The 22804-nt window shown below is 38.9% G+C and overlaps 1 protein-coding gene across 4 annotated transcripts in view; it reads right to left on the reverse strand.

Moving 5' to 3' along the window:
- Positions 1-272: 272 nt before the first annotated feature.
- Positions 273-22804, reverse strand: part of TNIP3 (TNFAIP3 interacting protein 3) — a 125382-nt gene continuing 102850 nt past the window's right edge. For 3 of the 4 annotated variants that reach the window (XM_039541892.1, XM_039541891.1, XM_039541893.1), the window contains exons 11-14: positions 21772-21825; positions 20575-20733; positions 16797-16857; positions 4945-5020 (exon numbers count right to left, since the gene is read on the reverse strand). In XM_039541892.1, coding sequence (XP_039397826.1) covers positions 4989-5020; positions 16797-16857; positions 20575-20733; positions 21772-21825 — 306 coding nt within the window. In that variant the 3' untranslated portion in view covers positions 4945-4988. Of the gene's footprint in view, positions 5021-16796; positions 16858-20574; positions 20734-21771; positions 21826-22804 lie in introns of all 4 variants that reach the window. The other variant, XM_039541890.1, reaches the window with a different exon arrangement.

The following is a 22804-nucleotide window of genomic DNA, read 5'->3' on the forward strand; positions in this document are numbered from 1 at the left end:
ATTGACAGATTGCTTTAATAAATGTGCTTCACCACATACCTGACTTGTTTTCCTTCATTTGTCTGACCCCTCTGTCTCCATACACACAACTTTCCCCACAAGCTTATTGCATGATCTGTAATTAGTGTGGGCCCATTGCTCTCCCAGAAGCAATACTCAAAACAGGAAGCACCTGGGTGTTCTCCATTTATGGGGCAGGTGGAGAAGAAACAGAGGCAGTGGCTGCTGTAAATGAAAACACAGAATTAACCAGCACCAGGTTTATGGTGGGAGTGTGTTTTATTAATCAAAAAAGTACATTATTTTGCCATGGTGTCTTATATACCTTTCAACTTGCATCTGCAAAATCAGAGACACTGCCTACCATTTACAGCAAGGGAAGAAAAAAATCTCTTCTGTAAAGTTAAAATACTAAGATCTGGTTTAAATAAATCTCACAGGTATTTTTGAATTTGGGGGATTATTTCAACCAAAGTAAAGGTACACTGCTACCTCGATATAATGCCACCCGATATAACACGAATTTGGAGATAACACGGTAAAGCAGTGCTCTGTGGGGGCGGGGCTGCGCACTCCAGCGGATCAAAGCATGTTCAATATAACATGGTTTCACCTATAACACGGTAAGATTTTTTGGCTCCCAAGGACAGAGTTACATCGAGGTAGAGGTGTATATTGTAAACGCAGTGCAAGGGTGGTGAGAGGGGTAGGGTTGAGTTTACCAAGGTAAGGTAAGACAAACAAACGGGAGCAAGGGAGGCTGAGCTTTAGCTTATCATAAATCGTATTCATCTGATGCCAAACTCTTGCTAATGCTTAGACTAGACTAAGGTTTTTACATGGCCTTTCTTGCTCCTAGAACCTCAAAGCATTTTATCATCAAGAGCACCCCAGACTCATGGCTGGCGTACAACATGGGCCATCAAATAGAATAGGCTTTTGCCAGTACACCTATGTAACTCATGTTTAAACTCTTTTTTAATTAATTGGGTATAATAAATTACTGTTTTCACGGACAACAGTCTTTGTTGCTGAGCTGCTTGAAAGCATTCTTGCTATAATTAATGACCATTTACATAGCAACATAACACTTTACACAACGGAGAATACCACCCAATTCTCTTCTCCAAAGAGGTTACAGTCTAAGGCCCCAATCCCCCAAGGAGCATTGACATGGACTAAAATAGGTAAGACAGAACATGAAATAGCAGTGCAGGTGCAGGAGGGCATAGAAACTTAATGGTGAAGAGGACAAATTTGGAAGGACTCCTGGAAGTGACGTTTAAGGGGAGATTTGGAGGAGGAAGGAAAAGGGTGCTTGGCAGGTAAAATGTTGAAGACAGTTCAAGCAAATAAGACTGCATGACAAAAGATGCAATACCAAAGACTGGAAGGAGACAAAGGGAACAATAAGGAGAGAGGATGGGAGAAGGTTAGCCAGTAGAAGGAAAAGTTTGAGTCAAGATCAGAGATGTAGTTGGGGTTCAGTTTATGTGGACTGATGTGGCAAGCAAGAAAACCAATGAATGAATTCAAGGCGGAGAGTAAAGTGGTTCAGGTTTTTCCTTTTTTATTTACAGAATTGCACACATAGGTTGTCATATCTGTTTTACTATGTGCAGACCTATGAGACAAATTGTACCAGGTACCTTTCACTGCCCTGCCCATGTTCTTTTCATTAATCCATATCCTCAAACACTTGTTCTAGTATTCAGAAATTCTGAGCAACTTCAAACAGCTCCCACCTTTTCCTTTTAATTAATCTGGACAAAAATATTTTCTTCATCCCTAAAGTACAGTATAGCCTGAAATGAACGCTGGAAATTATTCAATTAATAATACAGCCATCACAAATTTATGCCCAGGAAACTTTTACATCTCAAGGTATCTAAGTATAGAATATTATATAGAATACATATTTGTTCCTCTCTCCCTATGTGGGTTGTTATAACCATGTGATAAACTGCAGAGCTGTGCGGGATGCTGTATTTAGTATCTGCATTTTGGGAGTGCATGTACTATTTCTTTAAATCTGTAGCAGAAAGGGAAGTGTGATGGGGCTGAGAAAGGTTGTAAGGCAGCAGCTCTACAGGAAAGCAGAGAGAGGCAGTAGTTTTAGGGTTAATAAATACTCTTTTCCTTATTCTAATAAAGTTCTGTATTCAGTTTTTTAAAAAATGACTCAGCAATTCTTTATCATCGTCATATGTCAACATTGACTGCTTGATTTATACTGCCCACTAATCTCCCTTCTCTAGAATTTATTTTAAGACTCGCAAACTTTAAACAGCTTCCAACGGACACCTTTTTGAAAAAGCTAGCCTGCCAAAAAAGTATGTCACATCCTTGATTGTATATTTGATCTCCCTTATCCACTGCTGCAATACAAATAAGTTGGAGAAAGCTAAATGGGAAGGTTAAAAAAGAGAAATGGGATGATATTTGGGAAAGAAAAATATTGACTGAAGATAGAGGAGTAACAGGAGATCCGATAAAAGGTGGAATAATCTTCCAAAGAAAGTGAAAGAAGCTCCATTATCCAGATCGGACAAAGCACTGGAACTGGAGACAACAATTCTGTAGAAATGAATCACCGTCGATTTAATCTAATTGATTTTCCCCTCCCCTCCCCCATCTGTCAAACAGAAAAACCAGTTCTTTGGTGTGTGCTGTTCTAATGTGACAACACTAATTCAGAGAGAAGACAGTGCCTGGATTTGGGGAATGTAGCATCACACAAAAGGTAAACAGACCTCTTCCCTCCGCTCCCACCATATTAGAAGCAAAGTCTCACAATTAGCTTCACTGGGATTTGTGCAAGTAAATATTTACAGAATCAGGCCCTAGCCAACTAACCATTAAAAACTTTGTGTCCATACCAAGAAAAAAAAAGTTAGCACTGCAAACTCTGTTTTCTTAGCATGAGTGACTCATGTTGAGTCATCTCTGCTTAGGCCAGATAATAGTTCCTCAAACTATATAATGAGTTAAGCTTCACAAATAGAAAGCACAACCTTCATAGTTAGTTGAGCAGAAGGGGCTGAAGTGAATCAAATGGAGGTTTGTTGGCTGTAACACCAGATATGCAGAAGCTTGTCTGTTTTGAACATTCACTACAGCCGAGTGTGGGGTATTCTTCCCACAACATTGGTCACCTGCTGAGAGTCTGAATTGAATTAGGTTACATTATAATTGGATTTTCCTAAGGCACTGCATTAGCATTTTCCATGATCTCACCCTTATTAGACAAATCATTAATCAGTTGTCTGCTAGTTAAATTATCTGCTGCTACAGTATCTGTAAGCCAGCTTCATACCCATGCAGAGATAGCAGCTTCAATGGACATTTGGGCTTTTATCCCACAGGTTTCTAAAAAATCATGAAAAAATAGTTATTCTCCAGAGAATGGTTAATTTAGGATTTTGGTCATGTTCCTCTTGGTCTGCATGACCAAATAGGGCGGGATTTGTCTCCTTGAATGCAAAAAACAAAGCGGTTGGAGGAATTAATTTAATTGCAGAGAAATCCTTTCCCAGGGATTGTTTTCCATTGGGTCTGAATTCAAATGCTGAAAACATTTAATCCATGAAGCTTATTATTTTAATGCAAAAGTCTTTGTACATTAATGGGAATAAAAATGGATTGTTATTAATGTGGGAATTATCCTGCATATGGCCGTGAGGGCTGGTAGGTCCACTTGAAAACTCTGCCTTGGCACAATTTAGGAAGGTGTGGTGTGAAATTAGACTCACATTAAGAAATTTCTACTGATTCAGCAAGAACATCCATTAGACTTTTCATGTGACCTACTGCTTAAGGCACAAGACTTACCCCTATGTAAGGCAGAGCCCTAACAGTCTGTGGCAGAATCCCTACAAGAATTGTCCTACTAAATATATGAAAGGAAAGAGCAGTAATACTGTGAGCAGATTACATCATGCAGTGTTGGCCAAACAGCTGTCATGCTGATTTCCTATAAAGTTTCATGGTTTAAATAGAACTATTCTATCTAAAATGTAACTGTGTTCTCAAATTAAAGGTTAGACAATTATGTTTAGCATTATTAATTACTAAAATCCTCTATAAGTAGAAACTTGTTTCCACTCTCAATATAAATCAGTGGAATATTTCCATTAATATTCCATTTATACAAATATATACACAAACACAGAATTATGATCATATCCTTTGCAGGCCTTAGGCCCAAGCTTTCTGCTATAGAAATAAATGGAAGACTTGGCCATGACTTAAATGGGAGCAGGTTCAGTGTCTACTATGGAAAATTGAACAACGTGCGACACAATTACAGTTATTATGCAAATGTTGTTAAAAAGTAGGATTGCCATTTTCATCAGTCAACCTATTATTAATAATAATCATGTTTATTACAGAAGCACCTAGGGACCAACTAAAAATGAGGCTCATTCATACTAGGCAGTGTACAATCACAGAGTAGTAGACAGCTGCTTCTCTGAAGAGCTATCATTCCAATAAATATATATGAAGAGAAATGAGTGCAGAATTCAAAATGGCACAACAAATAATTTTCAGAAATTAAATGAAATGGATTGTGATTCTTACACAAGATCACAATATTAATGTGCTTAAACATTTTATATTCAAATCAGCCACAACATCCTCTTAATCCCCAGCAGTAGTTAAATGTTGTATCATAAGATGTTTCTATAGATCCCTGTAGCCAGTATGGGCAGCATCTTCCACAAAGGAAGGGAAGGGAGTGGTCTTTCCCCAGATAATTTAACCAGTTCTTGAAGATCACATCTGTGAAGGATTTATCTGTGTCTCCATCATCATCACCACCCCCACTGGGATTTCACCAGGTACAAATAACATGCACTGGAGAGATAAGGAGCTATAGGCAAAAAACAAAGAACAATAAAGTTACGAGGAAACATCAGGCTAGCTCCCAGTCTTTCACAGTATGGGAGCCTGTGTAATTCATCTGCACTTCTCTAGTTCATATGCTTTCAGTGATGGACTTCTTTCTCTGAGGAAGTATCTGCAAGTAAATGAATACAAAATGTTTTAAAATTAAAAATATTAACCCACTTGTGATTAATTTCCCTTTTTCTTACTTGATTTTTTCCTTGAAGAATTTAAGTTCCATATAATCAAAAGCTTACAGTCCCCATAAGTATACAATAAACCAAAAGTGAAACAAGATGGCTTAGAAATGCCATTATTTTAAACAGTGGTCAGTGGTTACCATCTCATAGTCAATTGTGACCTCTCTCAAATACCAGCTGCTAAAGTATATGTTAGGACCTATATGCCACAGCCTTGCACCTAGTGTAGTCTTTTACACTTCTGCAAAGTGGGAATAAAATGTGTCACTCTCATTTGGCAGAGGTTTACGCCCACTTTGCAGAAGTGTAAAAGACTACCCAAGGTATAAGGCAGTGACAAATCTAGTAGTATTAACTCTTAGCACATCTGTGGTTCAAGCATATGTCTATGATAGTAACGCAAGTGAGCATGGACAAAATGTCACCACAGAAAGGAAAATACAAGATTGACAATATAACACATACATCCTTTCTGAAGAAGTTTCAGCAGAAGTTCCTGAAATGTTGTAACATATTGCTAGGAACACCATGAAAAAGCACACAGTACATCCTTACAAGCAAAACATTAAAACAACAATAGGAAATACTCCCAAGCGTATTCTGAGTTCTGACTATGTCAGAGAGAATAATGTACTGCTCCAACATGTTACATCTGTCATTTACTTCTGATATGTACAGTACTAATGACATCCAAATGCAGTTAGTCCTGTACTCAGAAGCCAATCACAAAATCTACCAGCCATTTGGTTCCCAGTTGAGGGAAGAATTTGGATGAACATGCTGAGAAGAAGCAGCAAAGAATCCTGTGGCACCTTATAGACTAACAGACGTTTTGCAGCATGAGCTTTCGTGGGTGAATACCCACTTCTTCGGATGCTTGCACTTTGAATACCCACTTTGCAAGCATCCGAAGAAGTGGGTATTCACCCACGAAAGCTCATGCTGCAAAACGTCTGTTAGTCTATAAGGTGCCACAGGATTCTTTGCTGCTTCTACAGAACCAGACTAACATGGCTACCCCTCTGATGCTGAGAAGAGAAAATTAAATCCAAAGGTCCATATTTGTGGCAGGAGATGAAGAGGCAACATTGTTGGAATTCCAGGTTTTCATAATAGAACTCTTCCTTTGTCTGTTAGAAGCCACTTTATGTCTCTGTGATAAATTAAGTGATGAGTATAAGATGGATGACAATTAGATGATGAATATTTTCCATTTGTGAAGGTGTATATGTAGAGTGTCTATTCATCTGACATGCCAAATGGATTACACATCCTCACACCTGGAAGGATCACCTCACCTTTGACCATAGTACTATTACAGTGGCGTACCCACACAATTAAAAAAAGAAGCAGAATTTACAAAGTAATCAATGACTCATGGTAAATTTCTGGAAAAGGTCTATTTAGGCCCAATTCGACATTGTCTAAAAGGCAGTTAGACTGCTGTGCTGGCCTGGGGCCCCCTCACACCTGACAATGCAAGATCAGGACCATAGTGATATTTTCTTCCCTTATTTTTTCTTACCGCGGACATTTGCCTAAACATACAATCCTGTGGCTAGATTCTGATCTCAGTTATTCTGATATTGTCATAACTATAAAGGGAGGGTAACAGCCCTCCTGTGTACAATACTATAAAATCCCTCCTGGCCCGAGACACCAAAATCCTTTTACCTGTAAAGGGTTAAGAAGCTCAGGTAACCTGGCTGACACCTGACCCAAAGGACCAATAAGGGGACAAGATACTTTCAAATCTTGGTGGGGGGGGGGAAGGCTTTTGTTTGTGTGCTCTTTGGTTTTGGGGGTTGTTCGCTCTTGGGACTAGGAGGGACCAGACAACAATCCATGCTCTCCAAATCTTTCTGAACAAGTCTCTCATATTTCAAACTTGTAAGTAACAGCCAGGCAAGGCGTGTTAGGTTTATCTTTGTTTTCTCAACTTGTAAATGTTCCTTTTGCCAGAGTGTTTACCTCTGTTTGCTGTAACTTTGAACCTAAGGATAGAGGGGGTTCTTCTGGAACTCTTTGAATCTAATTACCCTGTAAAGTTTTTCCATCCTGATTTTACAGAAATGATTTTTACTTTCTTTCTTTAATTGAAAGCCTTCTTTTTAAGAACCTGATTGATTTTTCCTTGTTTTAAGATTCAAGGGGGTTGGATCTGGACTCACCAGAAAATTGGTGGAGAAGTCTCTCAAGGCTACCCAGGGAAGGGTTATAGTACTTGGGAGGGAGATATTCTGGTGGGGAGGTAGACAGAGTGTCCCAAATAACTCATAAATAATTTGGGTGATGGCAGCAAAACCAGATCTCAGCTGGTAGTTAAGCTTAGAGATTCTCATGCAGGTCCCCACATCTGTACCCTAGAGTTCAGAGTGGGGAAGGAACCTTGACAGATATAAATCAATGTTACTCCAAATCTGTATTTGTATAGAGAGCTGAATCCCAAGTCGTAACACTGTAACATCAGCACTGACTGTTATAGAAATGAATTTATCACAAGAAGGAATGATAATTTCAGGTAAGAAGCTAGCAGTAGGACTGATTCTCCATGGCCTGGAGACTTTTGTAGTCATTTTACACCTGTTCAAGTGAACAGAAAACCCTACCAAATCAGAATGGTAGTATTTTGAACAGGTATAACTAACTATACAAGGTACAAGGCAGTGGGGAATTAAGTTCACTGTTTTCATGTTAACATCCTCAGTAATAAAAAAAAAAAAGGAAAGGTAAAAAAACCAAGATAATGTTATAAGCAGAACTATTTCTAAAAAAAAGATTTTTCAAAGGTGCCTGTAAAGTGTCAGTATCTGTAACTTTTTAAAAAGTTATTGAAAAAATTATAATGGGAGAGCTAGATTCTCAGCGCTTCATGCAGAACTGAGGTGGTGATGCCCTCAAGCCACCTTTGGTCTCTCTAGATCAGGGGTCGGCAACCTTTCGGAAGTGGTGTGCCGAGTCTTCATTTATTCACTCTAATTTAAGGTTTCACGTGCCAGTAATACATTTTAAGATTTTTAGAAGGTCTCTTTCTATAAGTCTATAATATATAACTAAACTATTGTTGTATGTAAAGTAAATAAGGTTTTAAAAATGTTTAAGAAGCTTCATTTAAAACTAAACTAAAATGCAGAGTCCCCCGGACCAGTGGCCAGGACCCGGGCAGTGTGAGTGCCACTGAAAATCAGCTCGCGTGCCGCCTTCTGCACCCATGTCATAGGTTGCTTACCCCTGATCTAGATCCTAATAATTGCTGGGGACCACTTCAGTTCCTGGCATAAATTAGAACAGCACAGAGGTGTCCCTCAAAAGGGACAGTCCAGCAGTTGAGAATCAGCCAAGTGCAAGGGCATTCCAGGTATGTTCCCTACATAGATGGTCAGGAATGGGGTGATGTTCAGCTGCCACAATTTAAGAATTACCTTTACACAAGAAGAATCTCCTGTCAACTGGTTAATTTGGCTTTCTGGCTGCTTTGCAGCCATGCAAAGCAATTGGCATTGGAGTCTAAATCTGGCCCACAGTAGTTTATGTTTCAAAAATGCACTGCAGTGAAAACAGACAAAGGGAACTGGGCCCTCACTTAAGCAGGAATAGTGTATTTTTGATAGACTAAAGTAATAAACACAGTACTTTCAAAGTTGGTGCATCTATATTAGTGAACAAATAGCATGGAACTAATTTTGCATCTCCTTCAGATAATGGATGAGAAAGATGGAATTTCCACATGGCAAACGAATGTTTCATGAAACCAACAGGAAAGAATCTAATTAATTAACATCTGTGTATTTACAGTATGTTACTGAAATACCAGTATTACCACTGCCATATGAACTCACAATGTAAACCAGAGAAAACCAAGTTACTATAAAATGCCTTGATATCTTCCCAATGTCTGCAGTCTAATTTAATATTAGCTTATCAATGCATCTGAAACTATTTAAAATAGCCGGGACCATTTATTGACAGCAAAAGCAGGAAATGAGTACGTATTGGAACATCCTGTTGCGGGGGTGGGATTGTTAGCGTTTAAAGCCATGCTACTGTTTAAATTTTGTATCATACTTTCTTAGCGGTCATCTCCAACTGGTATTCAGCTGAAACAATATGGAATTTTCTGTGATCTTAAGTTGAAGGTAGATTTTGAAACCAAAATTAGAAAATGAAAACTTCTGACATTTCAGGAAACAGAAATTGTAGGCCATTCTGAATGTGTTTATGGTTTGCATTATAGTGGGAGAAAGTATTATTAGAGCAGAATTTCTAAAAATGTTTGAAAGAGCTAAACATGGGGTAAATTGTCAAATCCTTAGTTTCCCATGCGAAGACCAACTCATGAATATGTCCTGGTTTGCTGGAAGAGCTTCAAGCTTTATAAAGGCCAACTTTGAAATACTTGTGCAGTTTCAGATATGCATGCGTGTAAACACACCTTGGGCCGGTCAATAATTTCCCATTAAAACGGTTTTCAGCACTTTCCATGGAAAGTGTTGACTTTTCATTGAAAAAACCAAAACTTTGTTTTCAGGTTTTCATTTTTTCTCTGAAAAGTTGTAATTTTCAACAGAAAAAAATCCATTCTCCCACCAGCTCTAATTATAATATTAGTAGCAGAAGAATGTGTATGTTAAAGGCAACATTGGCTCCTGAGAATGAGAGGTGGCACTACACTAGGGATACCTGGACACATCTTGCCTCTATAGATGTTCAGATGTCCTGCCACATTTGTGAAATGGTGTACCTAGAGTTCCTAGGCTGAACTCTGCTTACCCCATCTAGGCCTACTTAGCACCATTAGCTGACCGCTCCCATTCTTCCTAGGATCTTGCAACTAAATCAGTACTGCCCACTAAGCAGGGAGTTAGATGAAGAAGGACTCGTTTTATCCTCTTCCTGTGCACTAAGCCAGGCCTGATTTGACCCCAAATTAAAATATATAATGAATATATAAACATTAGGACTAAGAGTTCACGTATTTAGATCAGGGATTTTGAAGGGATAAGTGTGGTTCTTGAATACATCTACTGGGGGACCACTAGTTATTTCTGCCAAAATCAAAAAACCCCAAGATGCATCTTGGAAGCAAAAGAGACAACACATGCCAGCAGCAAGGACACAGGAGCTCCAAGAAATAAAACCTCTTTTCCAGAGAAATCTTTATGAAAAGAGGGTTCAGGGAAAGTCTCCAAAACCAATTTTTTTCCTAACCATCTTTTCAATTTTGCAGTTAGATAAGGAAGGAAGCCAGCTCCACCTGCTAAATAAACTCAAATTAAATACACTTGCTGGAATTCTTTATCCTTTGCCCCTAAAGCAAATAAAAACAAATTCCAAGAACACTGAGTGATATAGCACATAAAGCAGGTTTAGGAACTGGTGCCACACAAGGGAAGCATAAACATTAGAGCAAGGCTAGACTGCAAGCAAGTGAGGAAAGCCTCAGACTTGAGATCCAGCACAAATCCAGGCACAAAGTAAAAAGAGGAGGGGCCAGGTTCAGCCCTGCTGGAAGCAGGTGCAGCTCCATTAGAGTCAGGCCACTGCTATGCTTGCTCCCTTCCACCTCCCCTGCACGCTGTCCTTCCCTGGACCCAAATCTGTCCTCTCCTCCACCTTTATATATTGGCCTTTTCCCTCTTTCAACTAACTGATTTATTTCCCCTCCGGTTTTTCCCCATCTATAACATTGCATTATCAGGAGGAGAAAGATGCACAGGCCTAAAGGGGAGGCAAGTTGCAGAACAGGCCAGCTCTCTTCCTACCCATACTCCCAGTACCCATCCTTTCCACTTTCCTCTAGTCACCCTGCTTTTCTTACTCTGCTCTGGAGACTGGCTTTTGGATCAGACGCTCGTATTAAATGGTCTCTTGCTGGCAACCTGATCCCGTATTGCCCACTTTCTGGGCATAGGCTGCTAAAGGCACGTCTCTGCAGGCACAGAACACAGCACACAAAAGAGGAAGAGCTGTGCTCTGCAATCCCCCACATTGATTTATGCCCTCAGACAAAATGAGCTTCACTAAGGGGTTTTAATAAGATACAATGTGCACCTTTATGGATATGAATGGGAAGAAAATCTTATTGTCTTAGAACCAATAACCATGAGTGCAGCCCATACCTTTCCACTTGCAACTAGCTGTTTTAATAGTCCTGGATTCAGTTTTGATCCCACTGGTAAGACCCCTGGAGGTTAATCACTTAGGTTCCTGTGGACATAGAGCATGTTTCCTCCCAAAGGGCACATGGCCTCATGACTTTACCCTGGGGTACAGCCTGGTGTTTCTTACCAGACCACTAGCAGCAACAAGGGTCTCCTTTAAGAAATGCTGCCCTGCAAATGTGCAAGGGCTTGGAATACACTGAGTCATTAAACACACACAAAAGGAGAAACACATTTAATGTACATTTTTAAAATTAGGCTTCAAGTGGTTAAACTGTTTCCATAGCCTGCAGCTAGAGGCAGCCTACGCAGTCTCCTGGCTCCTAAGCTTTTCTGGAGGATACATTTTTCCTAACCTCTAAGGCCTATTAAAACAATTTCTGGGTGAGTGACTATTTGTTAATATCTAAGTTAAACTCCCTAAAGCTGCAGACACAATTTTACAAAGTAACTGGAATGTTCAGTAGTAGGTAGACTGAAGCAAAAAAAAAAATACAAACTGGCTATACACGGTTACACATAAATACACCTTATAAACCCAGTGTCACTGTTTAGGAATCTGCAGCACTGTAGTCCAGATCAAATTTTCATGAGACAAGTGAAGCCATTTGAATAACTGAGGGTGGAGATAATCAAGTATGCTGCTGCTGCTGCTGCAGACTTCAAAATCTGCATTCAGATTCTCCCAATTGAGTTTAGCTTTCTGAGGCTGACAACAGCTCTCCCCAGTCATGGCCAGCCAGCTTGGTGCTGCTCTGGGGACAACTGGCTAGACAAGACAGCTTCATGCACTGTAGCTCTTAAGCATTTAAGGACTAAGGCATATATAGCCAGCCAATCAACTTCCTCCAGGCCAGCTGGCTCAGCAGGACTAAGCTTTATGTACTGAAGTCCTTAAGGACTGCAGAGCATACAGACGGACTGACAGCTTACCCAAGACCAACTAGTTCAGCAGATTGCAGTAGCATTAAGGAGCAACAGGCACTTTACAGTATAGCCAAATCTCACTTATGTGAAACCCCCTGTTATGTGAAACAGTTGGGGAATACAACACTGATTAAATAAACAGGAGGTTCACGATAACTGAGGTTCAATAACCAAAGCTCTGTCCGTTTGTAAATCCCCAACCGTAAAGTCATATTTCACTGCAGAAATTTGAAATACAGCTGACATTGGGGCTGTTGTGCTTTTTAAAATGCCACTGCCTTTAGTGTTACAACTCAGGGTTATAAACAAAAAGTAAGAATTTCTAGTTAAACAAAAATGTGAAAATTGTTTGTCTTGAACATTACCCTTGTTTGTTTTATTCTGGTTTTGGAGGGAAAGCTTTTTCAAGAAGAAATGGGTAGGAGAATTTTTTCCCTCTTTAACTCCTTGTTTTCCTATTCCCCGTTGCACTTCCCCTCACCTCCCACCCATCCTTTGCTCTGAGGAAGGCATTCATTACCATTAAAATTAGAAAGGGTCCAAATCAAAACCCCAGATCCAAACCACCACAGTCTTTGGGAAAGTTCAGCTCTGGAGCCAAATGTTGAAGATTAGATCTATGTGTAAGTAAGTGATCTTCTGCCAACTGCACAAAAAAAGGGTCACGGTGCCTGGGGATGAGGGGGAAAATAAACAAACCAAAAAAACCCAACAAAACAGGAAAATGAGGAAAGAAGGGAAGGAAAAAAGATGCTGCTCCATATTTCTGCAGGTCATTAAAATATTTCAGGGATGATTCTGGTTTCTGTGGAATTTTCCTTTTCCTAATTTCACGACATTTTTCTATTTCAAGTTATACTTCTTGATACTTCACCTAATAAGTCCTCTCAGCCCTCCCCGGTTGGTGTTAATTAACTTCAAATATTAAACGTATTATTTATTTTAATAACACCCCAAATTTGCAAGGTATCTCTTAACAGATATGATGAGGAAGTCCTGGTCCTGTTGAAGAATGGGAAAGCTCCTATTTACTTCAGTAGAGCTAGAATTTCACCATGGTCATGGACAGGACAGGACCCAGGGATTAACAAGACAGTAAGGAGAAGTAGCGCAGGAACAACCCCTCTAAGATTATGTTGCTACTTAGCAATAGAAGGTTTTTTCCCATGGAGAGAACAGAAGTTTCCTGCAGACTTTTGCAGAAGCAGCTGGTCGTTAAGGAAGTATTTAAAACAAGAAAGAAAATAATAGCTTTGCAGACTAGCTCAGAAAAGGGGTTCCATACACAGGGGGAAATAAAGGATGTGCCCATGAGAAGCAGAAAAACATGGTGTCGAGGCATGGATGGATGCGGGGAGGGAGTGGCAGCAATGTGAAAAGAGGCTAGGTTAGATACATAGACTATTAAGTATATCTTCCTTCAAAATTGCTTATCCAAGCTATACATATTTAGTTCTTTTAATCTTTCCCTACAGGACAGTCTCTCCAGTAACACAATGCCCAGAACTGAGTGAACACAATACTCCAGGTGTGGTTGTACAGGCTACTACCTCCCAGCTCTGCGATGTATGCCTTTGCAATTGCAAGAGCCTTATAGCAAACTATGCCTACAGGATACTTTGTGTTAACATTTAGGGTCTGGTCCAAAGTCCACTGAAGTCAATATAAAGACTCCCATTGATTTCAGTACAGAGCTGGGCAAAGTTTTTCAGCTGAATGTTTGGGTTTGAGGGTTGGGGGGGTTAAAAAATGGAGATTTGGCTACATCGAAACATTTTACAATTTCATGTTGCTTTCACCAAGCTGATGGTTTTAAGAATATCCAAAAGAGTAGAAACATGTCAACATTTTCAAAATGAAATGTTTTGATTTTTCAGGTCAAAAGCACCTTTCGTTTAGACATTTCCTTCAATTTTATTTAAAAAAACCCACAAACACAAAACCAAAAAAAGCTCAAAATCTAAATAAAACTTTTTGGTCGACCCAAAGTAAAATTTTTTAGACTTTTCAATTTACCAAACATTGTGAAAAAATGTTGGTTTTGGATCAACCTGAAACTTATTCTATTTTTGATTTTTCATAACCGTCACTGAACGGAAAAATCCTTTCTTTATGTTGCTCTGCTTCGATGGTTTGTGGATCAGAATCTTATAGTATGTTTTATATCACACTGCCTATAGTCATATTTATACAGAGTACACACTTATATGACAGAAATCCTTTGTTTGTCAATCAAACACATGTAAGGTACAAATTATGTGCAGATATAGTAGCACCAGCGACTACAATAAATACTTGTTCACGGATTCATTTTACTTGTGTGCAAGTCATGACATTAAAATATATGGGCCACGTCGTGTAGTTGATGCTTGAATAAACTTCCCCTTAATGACAATGGAAATATTGCTTAGGTAAAGAAGACTAAAGGATTTGGCTGTACTATAACATCAATCCAGTGATAGATTCTTTATGGGGTGGGGAAAAAAACTGCCTTGTGATATCACAGACTGATTTGTTGTCTTGTTTAATTTTTTTTTTTTACAGCACCATACTTAAGCACTAATTCAGGAGAAAATCATGAACATTTAATAGCCAGTTTATTACCTAACTGGGCATATATTCAAGCTAAGATAAATGATCCTTCTCAAATTCTGCTAGCTACACTATGACTGACTGTACAAACATTATTGTAGTTAGAGCTGGCCCAAAAGGAGAGAAGACAGAGGTGGAAAGTTGTGAACATTTCCTAGTTTCCTCAGGTTTCTTCTCCCCTACCCCCATTTATTTTTGGAATTTCAACATTCAAAGTCTTGCCAAAACTCAAAAAAATGTTAATTAGCTTCAACGTTAGTCACTCTTGTTATGAAGTAAAATCAGTTTTTAATAAGTGTACTCAAAATCTGGGACTTCCTTAAGGTTAATGGCTAATTTTTGACTAGTAAAAACAACATACCACCCCCAAAGGCTCAGTGTAGCCCTTTCTACACTCAACATCATTTCTCTATGTTACGGATTCATTATATAATATGGGCCAAAATTACGTCGCCTGGGTTCCTGTAGCTGGGGGTAGAAAAGGAGGGAAAGTGAAAACTCTTTGTAAGTTTCAACTCCTTGAGTTTCCAACTGTCTAGCTGAAAGGGGTGGCCTTGGCCCCTGTCCACCACCACTGGTGGAACATACAGAGAGCTTGGCTTTAAAAGAACATTTTAAACATGGGAGAGTCAGAAGCAAACTCAAGGAGATATACAGGGAGAAATAGGCACAAGAGGGGTATTACTCAGACCCTTTAATAGAGACAAACTACCATAGAACTGCATCTGCAGTTACTCCCAACCTCCACTCTGATGTGTTCACAACATGGAGGGCATGGGTATGACACCATCAACATTCTTTTGTGCAGTAAATTCCCATGGGTTTAAAGGGAAGAAGCCATAAAATAACGTCATCTTCCTGGTGTCTGCCCTGGGCCCAGCATTCCCTCCCACCCCACCAGAACCTCAGGCTGCCTCATTCTTTAAGGGACTAGTCCATACATTTTAAAGGATAGTGCTATTTTCATGTACTGCATCTCCTACATGTAACTGCTGGAGAAGAAATGGCCAGATAGCTTCCCATTTGGATGCTGCACAAGATAGCCTCAATAACAACTCCTTATCACTATATACAGTATCCACACCCACTACAGAATGATACGTATGGTGATACCATGCAATACCTAGCATTATACATTTAACTTCACAACTCAGGAGAGCATAAGTCACTTGAAAGGTCATCTAGAAGAAAGAGAGATTAGAGTACCACAAGACCCAAAAACCCGGCTGACACCAAAATCCCCAAACTGGAGAGGAGGAGAAGTTTCCAAAGAGAAGGGGAAGAAAAAGGAACTTGGGATTCAAAACAATATCCTTTCCCCTGCTTCCCCACCCCAATATCTATAATGGTCGGAACCAAAATCCATACGCCCACAACTTTGTGTCATTTCAAACCTGGATCCTAATTTTGCATAGCAAACCTAATCTTTTGTAAATAATGTGTATGCTCATTTGTCTCCAAGAGTCATTAATAATTGATACTGCCTTAGTACCTAGCATCTTTAACCATTCAGGGCACAGTTCTAGGCCTCTAGATTCCTGATTTTGTGCATCAGTTGATGTTAACAATGTCTCTGTCACTCAATCCAACAAGAAGAGGCATTTCAATTTGCATCTTTTCTACGGAGTAGGGAAAAAAATTGTTAACAGGGATAACTGCTAAAACCTGTTCCATTTCTCACCCTGTCTTCAGCATTATTCTTATCTAGTCTCGACGGGGGCACCAGAAGCTCTAAAGGCCAACTCAGAATAGCCTCTCTTTAAAGATTATTACTGGGAGTTCAGTGGGGCATCTATACAATTCTGTAACATACATTATAAAAGAGATGTTTTAAGGATAACAATGAAGTTGAAACCTATATCACAGATGGCACCCCAGTAGAACCTACAACTTCTGTCTTGTATATCAACTGCAGCCTTATAAAGTAGAGCCTTGGAGTAAGAATGCACTATCTACATATGAAAGTTTACTAAAAAGGCCTCATTAAAAAAGTGAATTCACAGCATGTTCAGTACAGCTGTTGTCTTACCATTTGCCTTGTGCTGCACATCTGGCGGAAACTGGTCCGGAACATACCATTGATAGTCTGGCTGCATAGAACAATAAAACATTATTACAGCAATATGGACTTCATAGACACTTCAAACAAAAGAATAGTGGTATGTTAAAAATATAATTATGCTGTGAAGCTTTTTATTAGTCATACAAAAGTAATTTACCAAAAAAACAAAAAAATAAAAAACTTAGATTTGGCTCAAAATTTCTACTGATTGACCTTTTCAGCTTGTTTTCTTTTTCTAACATGTGTTTGAATTCTGTGAACAGTATAAATCTTTCTAAATGCCACAAATCAAAGCCAACATTAGTAACATCAATCAGATTTTCAACAATCTTATGAACACTGTAGATAGGGAGTGAGAAGACAGAGACAAATGAAATGGACCTGAAGGCATTATAAACATTTGCATTTTTAACTAGGACCAATGCAAGCAGTTAAGAAGCTAAGAGAATGGCATGCTTTGACATAGCAGGTGAAGCTGTTCCAATGTGAAAGCGTGCAAAGTTTGTCAGCATTCGTTTTCAACACCCTTCATCTCAAAAGTGCATTCACCTGTCCTCCCATAGAGTTAGATGAAGGTATCAATCACATTAGATAGCATCATGTGCCACCTTGAATATGCTGTAGGACAGGGAAATTATTTTTAAAAAACAATTTTTTTCTTGTAAAAGCAGCAAAGAATCCTGTGGCACCTTATAGACTGACTGCCACAGGATTCGTTGCTGCTTTTACAGATCCAGATTAACACGGCTACCCCTCTGATAATTTTTTTCTTCTTTCTACAAGAGGACAATACCAAGATGGGGGTCCTGGTCCATAACTTGGGCTCCTAGGCATCATGGTAATACAAACAAATAAGACGATGATATTGCCTGGAAATTCCTCCACATTTCTCATAGGAGAAGGAAATTTTTTTTTTTTTATGTTCTATTGCAAAATGTGGAAAATAACTACCAGTCTATTTGATTCTGAAAGACCATTTTATAAAATTGTTTTTTTCTCATTAGGACTCAGCCCTCATATACATTTGAGCACTTTCAAAAAACACTTTAACCTCAGTTGGAGTCGTGTCAGGCTTTCTATCTAGCTTCAGACAAATAAGGAAGCCTATGAAATGCCATACATCACCACTCTCAATTCATTAATTGGATAGGAGAATTCTATGGTCCCTGTTTTGCAGAAATCCCTCTGGCAAAATTCCCATTATCACCTAAAGAATTCCAATTTATCCATCCTCACTGGGAAGACACTTAACTGATTTCAGTAGGAGTTTTGCCTAAGTTAGAACTGCAAGATTAGACTGTTGTTATGGATGATGGCTAAGGTCAGTAAAACGTAAATCCGTTTGTAGTTATGTAACATTATTCAAAAGTGACCATAAGCCTAAGGAAAATGAAGTCTTACTACAATTGGAAGTTCTATACTTTACACAAGAATTACTAATTTGAGCCAAAGCACCTATGTACACACTTAACTTTAAGCACATGAACAGTCCCATCAACTTCAAGAAGTTAAGCTTGTGCTTAAGTGTTTTGCTCTATTCAATTCATAATAAACATGCAGTTCTCTAATTCATTACTACTTCTTTTCTCTCTCATATTACAGTCTTGAAAGAAATCCAAGGACAGAAGAGAGATACATTTCAAGTCAAACTAAATATAAAAGTTTCCTTAAAAATTTTCAATAGAAACAAAAAGCAAGATGCAGAAAAGGTAAAAATTCAGAAGCACAGGGTCAATGCACAGTATTACATTTGTTAAATCAAGACACTCATTAAATCCTAACACATTTTTTTCTTCACTGACAAATTGCTCAGGGAGCTAAAGAGCTAAGAGCAACACTATGCTCACATAAGAAAATAATTTCAAAGAAAACTCAAAAAACAAGTTTGGGAACTTCAAAGCAACAATCAGAAATGGACTGCACCTCCTCTGCACTCCTTTAGGAATGGCAAAATTTATAAACCCAGAGAGTCCTTCTGGTACAATTAAAAACACAGATGATGAAAGCTCAAGGAGGAAATTCAAAATAATCTGGGACTGATTCCAAACTGCTGTGAGAAACATTTTACAATATTTCAGACTCTGATAAACAAAATAAGTGTATTTCTAACACAAAAATTACCTGTTTGCCCACAATTTTCCTCAGATTTCTTAAGTTTGAAAGCATAAAAAACACATTTTGCAAAGTTAAGCTAAGCCTGAATAATTAACACATTTAATACGTAACATAATATGCATAAATATAGGATTTAAAAATTAGTAGGTTCTTATTTTAATTTTTTGTTTAAAGTATAATTTATTATTGTTTTACAATAAAATAAGCTTGCTTGAAAAATGACAAATTTTCATAAATCATTTAGGGCCATTTTCTACTACCTTTACTCATGTTGAGTAATACCTTACTCCTCTAGTAGTCCCATTTAAACACGGCTATCCTGGAGCAAGATATTACTAAATATGCATCAAGATGTCAAAATTTGGCCCTTAGGGCTTTATAGCATAGTTATGTATCTTGCTACTAGTTCATCAATTTGCATAGAAATGTTTGCATGCTACATAGAGAGGATATGATAGTGCGGTATTGTACATTACTCATGAATGACAAAACCATATGAGAGTCAAGCAGGTTTTCCAAATAAATATGGTGATTCACTACATACGACAGGAAAATTTGACATCATATTCAACAAATATTTATTTAGGCTAACTCCTGCTTTCACACAAGTCAAGAAAATAATCACACTGATTTTAACAGGACTAGCATTTGGACCTTTGTTGTCACTATTATTTATTTTGAATGCCCAGAGACATGCTATGTATCTTATGGAACAAATCCATGTTTATGAATAACCATGCTGCACTGTAGAAATGAGACATGACCTGTGATGAGATTCTGAGTTGATCTAAATAATAGTGTAAAAGTCTAAGCAAACTTCATGCATAAAATTTATTTTCAATACTATTAGATATTTTCTAATTAAATCAAATGTAAAATAACCCCCCTTTTTCTTAGGAACATTATATATAAAATGTATTTATAAAGGTTTTAATTATTTCTCTCTATTCAGAGGAAAGCATAAATTGTACAAAACCCACAAGGGTCAGTTTTAATGAAATCAAGTTGGTGAAATATGTAAGTATGTCAGAGATCTGCTCAGGACAGCACTTGAGATGAAGCAGAGGCGGGGAGAAAAGATGTCTGTTAGCCTTTGGGTCCTGCAGAGACTGATCTCGCCCTCAGCACCATTCGGGCACACTCAAGAAATCCCTGCAAGGACTTTCCCTCCCCTTTAAGCCCACTTCTGCAGATTTTCCAAAGGAGGCAGGAAAGTGGGACCAGAGTTACAAATTTAACATGAAAAATTGTAGGAGAAAACAGAAACATCAAAGAGAGAGAAAAGAGTTTTTCAGATGAGGCTTGAAAAGAAGTGTGGAATCAAAGTGTGGAATCAGTCTAGATTTCACGAGAGGTCACAGAGCAGGACTTATTAAATGAAGATTGGTGATTTGTGTGGAGAAAGGCAGAGAGAGAGACTGAGCAGAGATCAGGCACAAGGCTGGTTCAAGTCCATGGACGGCTTTGAAAACACCAGGAAAAATTTAATCTGGATCCTGAAATGGATTGAGAGACAACCAAGATAGCTGAAGAAGAGAGTGGAATGAATCACTGAAAGGATCACAGTTCTCATGTAAGGTTGCCATGTTCTAAGATCTGCAAAATGATAATTGACAGAAGTCCTACTCACAGGGTGCTGTTGCTGATCATACATGCCCCGTGATGACATTTGTACTCGAGGGTCTTGGTAGTGGAGAACTAATCCACAGTTTCCATAGTTAACACAAGGTGGAAGAAACATCTGAGGCAGGAAGCAGCACTTCTCAGATGGCACAGGGAGGTCTTTTGTCTGTAGGAAAAAATTTTTTTTTTTTTAAAATACCATGCTACTAGCTGCACCTGTGGGTCAAACAGAATGCCAATACAAATTAACCACTGAACATTAATAGTGAAGAAAGGTCCAGACCCATAATTGGCTACAAGGCTTCTAATTTAACCTATTCTGAATGTTGACGAACAAATAAATCTCTCTTGATACAGCATCTTCCGCACATCCTGCCAAGGACCATCGACATTTTTCTGTTGGATGAAGTATTTGATACCTACACCTTGCGAGCACTGTTTTCTGGCACCAAATGACATTTTTATCTCATGTAGTAGCACTCACTGTTCAACCAATACTAACCACATGCAGACTTGCTTAACATGGAACCGGGTTAATAAATAATATGGATAGTAATGAGCCAAATCTTGAGGTCCTCACAGCTTTTGCTCTGTTGTTGCTTGGGCTTTACTGAAGCCCAATGAAATCAATGGAAATATGCTTTGGTAAAGACTGATGGGGGGGGGGGGGGGAGGAAAAGCTGGAGTCAGCACCTCACAAATTGGCCCAATCAAATAAGTACTTTGCACTGATATACTTAGAACTTGTCATGAACCTTCACAAATATCATCAAATCAATCACAGACCCTTTATTGAATGAATTTGGGCCAGAGTTAATACAGTGAAACATACTTATAGAAGGGCTTACAGGGTACACAGGCATTGTGCTGAGCCTCTGCAAATCCCTAGTGAACTCCGATGTAGTGAAACTTGCTCAATGGATAGCATGCCTGTGGCAACCTCCATATATTTAGAGAAAGTTTTCTATGGGGAACAATGAGTTTATTATTATAGAATGCTTTCAGAGCTGATCCTGCAGCCCTTACTCTCATGTATAGTCCCACTGACTTTGGTGGCACAACACAGTTAAGAGCTGAAGGATCTGGCCCTTAAGGAGGAGAGATGAGTAGTTTAGAAGTAGGGATTTACTCTACCAGTTCACAGAAGCCTTGAAACATTTAATGTAAATGCAAAACACAAGGTATTGAAGAGGTGCACACACACCTGTTGCTTTAATTGCTTCTCTAGAAGTTCTTTTTCTTGCCAACATGCTTTTATCTGTGGAGAAATCAAAATTTCACTTTGATAAATCAACCATCTTGACTGCCTGTCCCAAAGCTGCTTCCAACACAACTGTCAGTTAATCACAGAAGACTCCAAGCATTATACACACACTGGTGCTCCTACAGCACTGGGGCTGGAACAACTCCCATGTATGTGCATGTTATGATGGGTCATGAGCCATCTACAAGAAACTATTTTGTGTGTGCATGACACAGAACGCCTCTGCTATCCCTGGAGAGGAGTAGGTGGTTCCCCTCCTCCTCCCCCCCCACATATTGGTGTTTTAGAGTGAACTCCCAACACTGAAATGAAGGGCTGTCACACCCTCCTATGACCACTGGAAGGAAACTGTGCAGCCACTTCTACTCCTTGGCTGGACTCTACCACAGCACAGATATCAATGAGAGAAATGGCTTTAAAACCACCTGAACTCTTTAAAACATTCCCAAGCTGATTAAAATGTCATTCATCCACAGAAATACCCCATGTCTACTGAGTGGGTAACATACTAAGGATGTCTATGCTATTCCCGTGTGCTTGAATGCCCTGGATGGCACTACTTGTACCATCACTAACAAATGAAATGCCGCCTTCTGTGCCATACAACTTTAATAATATTCTCTCATTTGGGCCTTATTCTGTGCAATGCAGAATACCTGCTGGGAGGTGCTAAATGCCCTCAACTCCCAATGAAGCTAATGGGAGCCATGGGCACTCAACACCTCTCCAGGAGGCACTCAAGTACCTTATGGGGTATCAATCCCTTGCTTCTTATGCTACAGTAAAATCCAGTGTCTACAGTACTGCTTTGTGGGTTGGTTAAGAATCAGCTAATACTTTTGTGGTTAAATCAGGAAGTCCAGAGGGATGATAGTACAGCAGAGTACATTCCATAATGACTTGCCACTTATTGCAAAATGTTGCTCAACTTTTGTCACAGAGAAGTCTTGCGATTTCATTATTTTTTAGAGGA

The sequence above is a fragment of the Mauremys reevesii genome, linkage group 5 (genome assembly GCF_016161935.1).
Source record: "Mauremys reevesii isolate NIE-2019 linkage group 5, ASM1616193v1, whole genome shotgun sequence".
Taxonomy (NCBI): domain Eukaryota; kingdom Metazoa; phylum Chordata; order Testudines; family Geoemydidae; genus Mauremys; species Mauremys reevesii.